At 33.7% G+C, this 10,548-nt stretch overlaps 1 protein-coding gene across 1 annotated transcript in view; it reads left to right on the forward strand.

Annotated features, from left to right (window-relative positions):
• Window positions 1–10,538, forward strand: part of dennd6a (DENN/MADD domain containing 6A) — a 42,811-nt gene extending 32,273 nt beyond the window's left edge. Inside the window, exons 11-19 of the mRNA XM_084394473.1 lie at window positions 609–704; window positions 1,981–2,075; window positions 3,538–3,603; window positions 3,772–3,836; window positions 3,921–4,010; window positions 4,353–4,406; window positions 4,507–4,616; window positions 5,779–5,956; window positions 8,097–10,538. Of these exons, the coding sequence (XP_084250599.1) occupies window positions 609–704; window positions 1,981–2,075; window positions 3,538–3,603; window positions 3,772–3,836; window positions 3,921–4,010; window positions 4,353–4,406; window positions 4,507–4,616; window positions 5,779–5,956; window positions 8,097–8,228 (886 nt within the window). The 3' untranslated portion in view covers window positions 8,229–10,538. The remainder of the gene's footprint in view (window positions 1–608; window positions 705–1,980; window positions 2,076–3,537; window positions 3,604–3,771; window positions 3,837–3,920; window positions 4,011–4,352; window positions 4,407–4,506; window positions 4,617–5,778; window positions 5,957–8,096) is intronic.
• Window positions 10,539–10,548: the final 10 nt, after the last annotated feature.

Here is a 10,548-nt window from a genome sequence, read left to right on the forward strand (position 1 = left end):
TTTACAATCCATCCAATCAGAATTTAGAGCTGAAACTGCAGTCGTCTAGCATTGGATATGACAATAAATGTTTAGCTATACTTTTTGATGATGAAACCTGTTCATTTTAAATCGGCACCATGTTTCGTTCTGATTGCACGTGAAATGTTCTCAGGACTAATTTGATAATGATGTCAGCAACTAATTAATGCGTAATACTCATTTAAACACAATTTTATTATATTTAAATCCATTCTGAAGAATTCTGCAGATTTTTTTTCCCTTCAGAAAATGTGAAATTCCCAATTCAGTGCATCAAGTGCATGGGATGTGTTGCAGTACTAAAACAAGTTTAATGGCTCTGTGATGCTGAGTTGAATGATGACCACGCTGCGGTCGACCTTGAAAGAGGGCGGCTAGATAATTCATGCAGTGTGTGTGTGTGATGTACAGAGACAACAGAGACAGCGTTACCCACCACAGACTCAGACAGTGTTGAATATGAGCAGAATGCGGTTCCAGAGCGAATGCGACTATAGATCACTTTTTTTTTATGCTGGTTAATGATGTGAATTTAAAGCAAAGCAATCTCTCTCTGTGTGTGTGTGTGTGTGTGTGTGTGTGTGCAGTTGTATCTCTCCTCTGCGTTACTGCAGTGACTTCCGGCCGTACTTCACCATTCATGACAGTGAGTTTAAGGAATACACCACTCGAACACAAGCTCCGTAAGTAAACAATGTGTTCGATGAGTGATGCTCAGTCTTTTTTATATATATATATATATATATATATATATATATATATATATATATATATATATATATATATATTATATATATATATATATATATATATATATATATATATATATATATATATAAAATGTATAAATAAAACAAAATATATATATATGTATGTATATGCACACACACTCAAAATATAATACAAACAAAACATATTGTTTTAGATTTAATATCTATAAAAGACTTACATATATTCAAACAGAAAACAGTTATTTTAAATTGTAATAATATTTCACAATATAAATGTTTTTTTTTTATATATATATTTTTTATAAATGCAGCCTTAGTGAGCAGAAGAGAATAATTTTAGAAACATTATAAATCTTACCGATCTCAAACTTTTAAACAGCAGTGTATATACACTTCACTGTACACACACAAAATATAATACAAAAACAAAATGTCATAACATTTAGTGAAAGCAATTAAATTCTATCTATCTATCTATCTATCTATCTATCTATATATATATATATATATATATATATATATATATATATATATATATATATATATATATATATATATATATGAAAACACACACACACACACACACACACACACACACATACATATATATATATATATATACACATATGTATGTATATTTGTGTGTGTGTGTGTTTTCATTTATTTATTATAATGTAATTTCATGTATTAATATTTGCTATACTGTATTAAATATTGTAATATTCATTTTATTATACTATATTATTGTAAATGTAATTTATAATATTATATTTTATTATATTTTCCTTCTGGTAATGTTTATATTGTTGTTAATATATTAATATTTGTTTTCATTCAATATTTTTATAATAATTAATTTAGTTTTTAATATATTCAGTACGCTGCATCAATTATTGTAATGTTTTTCATTCTATTATTGTGATATAATTTATAGTATTATTTTATTTAGTGTAAAATTCTACTATAAATACACTAGTATAGTATGTATTTTAACATGTATAGAGTGTGTGTGTATAGACAGGTTTGTGATATTTTGAGTTTTTTGTGCTTTTGACCTACAAACACAGCATGTAACTCAATCAGTGTCAGGATGAGCGTATAATCAATACGAGCGAGGGATGAGGGTATTTCTGGAGCTCAGACATGTGACACTCTTACTGGCTCTCTGGTAACCGTATCTTGTGTTTGTGTGTTGTGTTGTGTTGTGTTGTGTTGTGCTGTGCTGTAGGCCTTCGGTCATTTTGGGAGTTACGAACCCATTTTTCGCCAAAACTCTCCAGCACTGGCCTCACATCATCCGCATCGGAGACATGAAGCAAGCAGGTTCTGACCTTTAAATAGTGATCAAATGCATGTACAATGAAAGCTAATGAAGCATTGAGATGTTTCAGCAATATTATGACTTTCCGAAGTTTAAACCCAGCAAGCAATAGCCGTCATTTCAGCGTCTAGGTTAACTACAGACCCGATATAGTCTGGCTATGAGTAACACACTTCTAGCAAAAATAACCTTGAATTTGGTCACATGCTGTTTTTGCCAAAATAACTTGCGAGATGAAAGATATTCCATCACGTAAGCAAAGTAAACAGTGATTACAAGGTGTTTGGTTTCATTTCTTCGCTCATTTCATTTCTTTATCTAACTGATGACGAGTCTGTTCTTGGACATTTTCACTGAAAGCCCAAATTTTGCCTTGTGTTAGCTTAGACGTCAGGGTTGTGTTTGGACGGCTATTAAACGTCTTTTAAGGCGAGACACGGCAGGCAAAAACATCTTCTTTTTTTTTTTTTTTACTGGTCAATTTTGAGATTTTTGGATATTTGTCTTCAATAACATGTCTTCTTTCAGACTTGTGGTGAAAAAAAAAGTCAGAAATCCACATTTAGGTCTTTATTTTATTACACTTTGTCTGTTTGCGTCTGTAGATTTCTCATAAATTCAACAAAAGTTGGCGTTCTTAATCAACATGCGGCTCCGCGATCTCTGCCGGCACCCTGTCATCACACACGCCGCTGGAAAGCTCTCTCTCTCCTGTACAATCCTATCGGATCCAAATATGGTCATTTTCTTTTTATCAGCAACCAATCGTGAAAGTAAAAGGGCTGAATGCGCAATCTCATTGGCTGATATAAATCTTTAAAGCCCGTTTTCTCAAAATGACTTTTCTCTCATTCTCCAAGTCTAAAATCTCCACTTCAGCAGCACCTATATACACCAAACTTTCCAGTCTTGTACCTAGTTATATTATGAAGACATTTACAGAGGGATTTGTAAATATATTATTCCTAGCCTGATTTATATAACATTTTGTTCCAAAAAACATAATTTTTTTAAAGGCTATTGACAATATATTCTGATTTACAGGATAACAAAAGTAGATATCCATAAATCCCTCTGTAATTTTTTCCCCATATAATATGTGAACACAATGAAAAAATAATTTTTAACCTGGCTTTATCCAATACTCAGATTTCGTTTTTTTTTTATATGCAAATTAGCGCATATTTAATTAGATATTGCCTAATTTGCATATTTAAACATTAAATTACAGAAAACTTGTAATACTTTTTTTCTCATCTTAATGTAGGTAATCAACTGGGAAAGTTTCATGGTGATATCTGCTAGTTACATTTTTTTACCCTATTCACCTGTAGTGTCTCGCCTTAAATGCCTAATTGCTTGCTGGGAATGAGCAATAAAGCATTTATACAAATGAAAAAAAAACGATTTGACCGAGGTTGTTTGCTTTGTTCTTTATTATAAATATCTGAATTGTTTTTAAAGGAGAGATGGCTAAACAGATGAAAGTGAAGAAACTAAAAAATCTGAAGACTTTGGACTCGAAACCTGGTGAGACTTGAGTGAGAAACTATCATGAGTTCATTTTACTGTGTTCTGTATTCATGTAGGTTTTTTTATTCTGGTCTTTGTATTTCTTTCTGTTAATGTTTGAATTACAGAACTGTACAATTTCCAAAAGCAAAAGAATAAGTAAAACTCAGTGTTTGTTCGTCTCAGGTGTCTACACGGCATATAAACCTTTCCTGAACAAAGACGAGGACATTATCAAGCAGCTCCAGAAGGTGAGTGTCTCTCTGGTGTATTATATCACTGCTAAAACATTCACACAGATTTATTAATTCAGTTTTTTTTGTGGTTAACATCAGGGAGTTCAACAGAAGCGCCCTTCAGCGGCCCAGAATGCAATTCTGCGTCGATATTTCCTGGAACTTACACAGAGTTTCATCATACCACTGGTAGGAGCATTTCTTTGCATACAAAATCAATGATGCGACGGCATTCACACGCACCTGGACAGAGTTGCTATTGTGAACTAAAACTATTGAAGTTGCTTTTGTCATTTGAAATAAAGTAAAATATAAATGTGCTGTGAACTAACTGAAACTAAATTAAATAACTTAAATAAATAAATAAAAGCTAATTTAAAATATTTTAAGAAATAGTATAATATAGTATATAAATAATGCTAAAATAACTATCTTAAAAACATGGTCAATGCATGTGTGATGAAGTCTTTAAATTCCAGACCGTCATTTAGGATATAATTTTATAATTAATATTCTTTGTTTGGTTTGCAGGAGCGTTATGTGGCCAGTCTCATGCCTCTACAGAAGAGCATCTCACCCTGGAAAGTACGATTTTTTTCTCTCTTTTTCTTTTAGAGTTAATTTAGCGACTTTTATTATGTCTATTATATTCCTCTATTATAATGTTCCTTCTCTCATTTCCCAGAGTCCTCCACAGCTGCGGCCGTTCAACCAGGAGGAGTTTATGAAGACCCTGGAGAAGGCCGGACCTCAGCTCACCTCACGACTCAAAGGAGACTGGATCGGCCTCTACAGGTACAGCTGCTCTCAGAGAAAAAAAAAAAAAAAAATATATATATATATATATATAAATATATAAATAAACATATATATATATATATATATATATATAAAATAATAATTTATAATTTATATTTATTGTCATGTATTTTATTAGTTTATATATTAATATAATTTATTAATTTATTATTATCAAATTCAATTACAATATATATAATTTACATAAATTAAATAAATTATATATAATGCATATAAATGTATATATATTATATGTTTATATTGTATCATATTTATATATATATATTATTTCATTTATATATTATAAATATATAATTTTATAAATATATATATTTTTATTAAATAAATTATATATAATGTAAATAATTTATATATATCATATATAATTTAAATATTGTATAATAAATATATATATATATTTATTTATATATATATATATATATATATTTATTGTCATATGTATTTTATTAGTTTATATATCAATCTAATTTATACATTTATTTATATCAAATTCAATTAAAATATTATATCAAATTCAATTATAATGTATAATTTACATTAAATAAGTTATATACAATGCATATAATTTTATATATATTATATAATGTTTATTGTATCATATTTTTTTTTTCATTTATATATTATAAAAATATAATTTTATAAATATATATAATTTAATAAATTAGATTATATATATATATATATAATGTAAATAATTTTATATATATCATATATAATTTAAATATTGTATAATATATATATATATATATATATATATATATATATATATCATATAATTTAAATATTGTATAAAATATATATATATATATATATATATAAAATGTATGAATACTTAATTCTCAGCTCTAGTATATTTCTTCAGAATTTTGCGGACTGTAAAACTTGCTCACAAGCCATTATGAATCCTGATTTGTGAGCTATTTGTTCTGTTGAGATGCTTCTTATCAGTATCACTCACAAATTGCTCTGAAATATTTGTTAGCAAATCAGTTTCAATCAGAATGTGATTTTAAAATGCGTAACCAGTCATGGATGTTCAAAATACATCGGTCTTCCCAAACAAATCTTTCCTTCAATGTAAAATACAAAAGGTTTCCCTTTAAATGCATCTTTGCTCTTTTCGTCTGTTCTCGCGCAGGCAGTTCCTCAGGTCTCCGAACTTCGATGGCTGGTTCAGAAACCGCAGGAAGGAGATGATGCAGAAGCTGGAAGCTCTTCACCTGGAGGCTCTGTGTGAGGAAGACCTGCAGCTGCGGATACAGAAGCACACCGAGGTGGAGACGGTCGACCTGGTGCTCAAACTCAAGGAGAAACTGGTCAGTGCTTCAGTCATTCTGTGTGGATCACGACAACAGTCCTAGAGTGGGATTTTCTTTGTGTAGCTTAAAGGAATAGTTCACTGTAAAATGAAAATTAGCCCATGATTTACTCACCCTCAAGCCATCCTAAGTGTGTATGACATTAGAGTTCTGCAAGCCCGACTAAGCCCGACACGCTGAGTCCATTCGGGTCGGACTCGGGCTCATTTAGCTTCTCTTCTTTCATCGTGCCCATAATATACGCGCAGAGCGCAGGCTACTGTATGAAATATTGTTATATTGATAATATTAAATATGCAACGCAATATTAGGCCTGCGATTAGGCCTATGCGAGTAACGCGACGCGCGTGCAATGCATTAGGGGACAGGTGACCATGCAGAGCATCAGTGAGAAGTTGGAGCGTGAGGAGTTACTAAAAGTTCCCAATGCTTCAGGAAAAGCTGCCCTTTGAAAGAGTCTTGATTTGATTACCACAACAAACAATGAGCCTGAAGTCTTCAACAGTGGATGCTGTTCTTTTTCCACACAACACACATAATTGTCGGTGGTGGTAGTTATGTTTGAGGCCTATAATAAAAGTTTACCTCTTAGTAGCATGTGTGTAGGCTATGTGTGTGCGTGTAGCAGAGACATGCAGCGCGCGTCAGAGAGCTTAAAGACCCACTCCGATGAAAATCATGTTTTTCTAGGTGTTAACATGTTCTTGTGGCATTTTTCTGATGTTAGAGGACATATCTTGAGAAAAATAAGCTCAAAGTTGTATTTCTGCATTCAAATGGCTGTGAATCAGTAGCAGACGCTAAAATGCCGGCTAAAATAGACTGGAGTTTAAATCAAGCTCATACTCGTGCATGTGAAATTCCGCGCTCGTTCAAATAGACTTGCACACGCCGGGTGGCGACGAGTTTCGCCTGTCGCAGTCGTTTGTCCCCTCGTGTGTCAAGCCCATCACTCGTGAGAGAGTCAGTCAGTTTCTCTGTTTCTTAAGAGTAACGTCACTTCTGCGGCTGCCACACAGACAAGAGGGTCGTCTCTGTGCCAACGGCTCCGCCCACAACGCAGAGGCGAATTGCTAATGAGCTACTGCCGCTCTGCTGAAGCGAAGTCCCAGAAAACCGCACAGGTTTTGTGATTTTGGCTAAAAACGGCATAATCATAATTTAAAGACCACTGAGAATGTTTAAAAATAGCTCAAAATATGATCGGAGTGGGACTTTAAAGTGATATTGATGTTGGTCTCGGGTCGGGTTTGGGCTGAAAAATTGCAGACGTTGTCGGGCTAGGGCTTGAACACCACGGGCCAGGGCCGGGTTAGGGCTGTTTTTCTTTGGTCCGTGCAGGGCTCTATATGACATTCTTCTTTCAGACGGATACAGTCAGAGTTATATTAATAAACACCCTGACGCTTCTGAGCTTTATAATAGCAGTCTACTTGCGGACACAGCCCAACTTACGCAACTTGTGACGTCAGAAGTAGCGTAGTGCGTCATGGCATATCGTAAATATGTGACCCTGGATCACGTCACCAGTCACGAGTCGCACGGGTATATTTGTGGCAACAATAAATTGTATGGGTCAAAATGATAAAAAAAATGTTATGCCAAAAATCATGAGGATATTCAGTAAAGATCATGTTCCATGAAGATATTTTGTAAATTTCCTACCGTAAATATATAAAACATGTATTTTTGTGAGTGAATGCAGCACAATCGTGAACATAAATGCACAACTTTAAAGGAGATTTTCTCAATGTTTCGATTTTTTTTGCACCCTCAGATTCCAGATTTTCTAATAGTTGTATTTCGACCAAATATTGTCCTATCCTGACAAACCACACATCAATGGAAAGCTTAATTATATGATGTATAAATCTCAATTTAAAAAAATTTACCCATGTGACTGGTTTTGTGGTCCAGGGTCACATATCAGCAATACCGTCGCATAAGTTGCACTTTAGACTTTAGTGGAATCCCTATGTTCGTTTTGCTGTAAGCTAGAACTTTACATTTTAATGTGTTAAATATGAATATTTTTCTTACACAAACTCATCGCTTTTCACAACTTTGAAAAGTCATTTTTTATATTTTCTACATTGATTGTACATTTTATTTTATTTCCTCTCCTGTTGTGTCTCAGACTCAGGCCGAGAAAGATCAGCTTCCTGTCAAACCAGGAACTCTGCCCAAACTACAGTCCCATATCGAGACCATCATCCTCTCTCTTCCAGAGGACCTGCAGGGCATCTTGCACAAACCACCGAGCCCTTGACCATCAGCCAACGCTGACAGACCAGACCGGGGCTCACACGGGGTTAGCAGACACGACCCCGCCGGGTTTCTGCCGGATCCTCCTCCGAGTGCACTCGCTGCTGCAGATCTCAGTGCCCTTGAACGGACAATGCTGGCATTGCCAAAATAAAAACAGCACAGACGACTGACCGCACAGCAAGTGACTGAGCGCCTGAGGGACGAATGATGGCAGGAATCATGTGACGGACACATTCTGAGTCTCACTGTGTGAGATTAACATTCCCGTTGATTTTAAACATGAAGACGCTTGTAAGATGGAATCAGGAAAAAAGTACTGGATCGGAGTGGGCCGGACTCATATTCACCTCCATAATGAAAATATTTAACAGGTTGTGCTGTGACACCAAAACATCACTTCCTCTTCTCATGACACCTGTCGAAAAACACATTCGGGTCATATTTCACCCCAAAATGAGGAAGAGGGAATAAGAAATTATATTTTAAATCAAGAAAATAAAGCCTATTTTAAGACCATTAAAATACCATTAATATATAAATATTATTTTTGTGATAATCAGGTCCTATTTCACCCCAATCTGAGGAGGAATTAAGAAACTATATTTTGCATGGATTATTTTCATGATAATTAAACGCATTTTAAACCCAGTTTTCATTACTATAGGCTAGTGCTCCAAATCTAATTTTCATTGCTGTGAAAAACACAATGACATTTAAATTATGAAGTATTAAATTGTTAAATATCATTAAAAAAAAAATGTCTATTATTATGCACTACTTAATTATTCAAAAATAAGAATCACCATGAATATTGAGGAAAAACTCAAACATGATGCATTACAGAATTTCTGCCAAAATGTCCTTAATTATCAAGAAAATATCATATGCAAAAAATCTAAATGGGTCTAAAAAAATTATATTTTGGGGCGAAATGTTCCCTGGAAATGTTTTCAGCGATATTCAGCCAGTCAACTTTGATATTGCAATAATAGGCACATTTATTTCTCCTTTAACGAGACAAACACTACTAACCTGTAAATGTTGAAGAGTATATTTCATCTTAGCACATTATCACAGGTGTCCGGCATTAACCCTACAGCACAAATGCAATATATAACTCTCATAATGAAGGCAGACCCAACAAAGACCAGTGCAGTTTCACATGCATTTATTTAGTTTTAGTTTTAATTCATAAACTGACTAACGACAGAAGGGAAAAAAAGCCATTGTGTTTTCCTTTCCTCTCCACCTTCGCTGAACTGAATGACCCGTCGCTGCTTAAACACAAAGAACTAGTCCAGCTATATCTTTCCAGTGCCGTTGCACTGACATTGTGGTCTTCCTTCCACTTCAATATCATGTATACCTCCTCATTCAGAAAATTAATACTTAAACACAATATAGTCTCCAAATACAGCTTTTCTTTACACTTGCTTGACCGATTTCTTTGTTTCTTTTGTGCCTTTGATTTTCTGTTCAGTTTGATTTGATCGATCTCTTTTAGGACCAAGTGTGTAGTTTGAGAGTATATTAATATCATGAAACATGATTGTTTGACCTTTTAGAAAGAGCTTCTGTTATTTGCACTTTACTGCTGGAATGTGTCGAGCAACGGAAGGTTTTTCTTCTCGCAAATGTGCATAATCGTGACTTATAAAAACACATGCTCATATTCCCATGAAGTGAACCACCAGAAATGCATCTTTTTCTGTCGTGTGCCTTGAGCTAGAGAGACAAAGACACTCGGTTTATCTGGTTTGTGATGTGGGATTCTGGGACGTGTTGTTGAATGAATCCGGGCCTGTGTGACAGGAGGCTTGAGAAAACTGGTTGTCGGGCAACCATTCATGTTTTATATTTGAAGAACAAACCTATTTTAACATGCTTGAATTTTAAAGAGGTATATTCTGATACGCTAATAACGAACTGCTTTTGACACGATGCCTGTTTGTTATACTGACGGATATTTTCTAACATCTGTATTTTTGATCTGCTCATTTATATTGGTAGTTATTGTACAGGATGTTTTATTCGTTGCCGTGGTGATTATTATAGAATGATATAAATGGAAATGTGTGTTTTTTTATAAACCATGTACACCAAACCACAGTCCAACGTTTCAGCATAAACAATATTTTTCTATCAAACCCCAAACCACTATTTTATTTAATTTTTTCTGTAACCATTCGGTAGCTTTTCCCTAGAAAGAATTGCATTGTTCTGTTTCCCTCATGAAGAACAAGTATATATTTTTTCCAGGTGTAAATAAATGTCAATTATGAATCTGTGTTGAGCATAAATCTATTTCTGTAATGAATGTT

Source organism: Rutilus rutilus (genome assembly GCF_951802725.1).
Source record: "Rutilus rutilus genome assembly, chromosome: 22".
NCBI lineage: Eukaryota > Metazoa > Chordata > Actinopteri > Cypriniformes > Leuciscidae > Rutilus > Rutilus rutilus.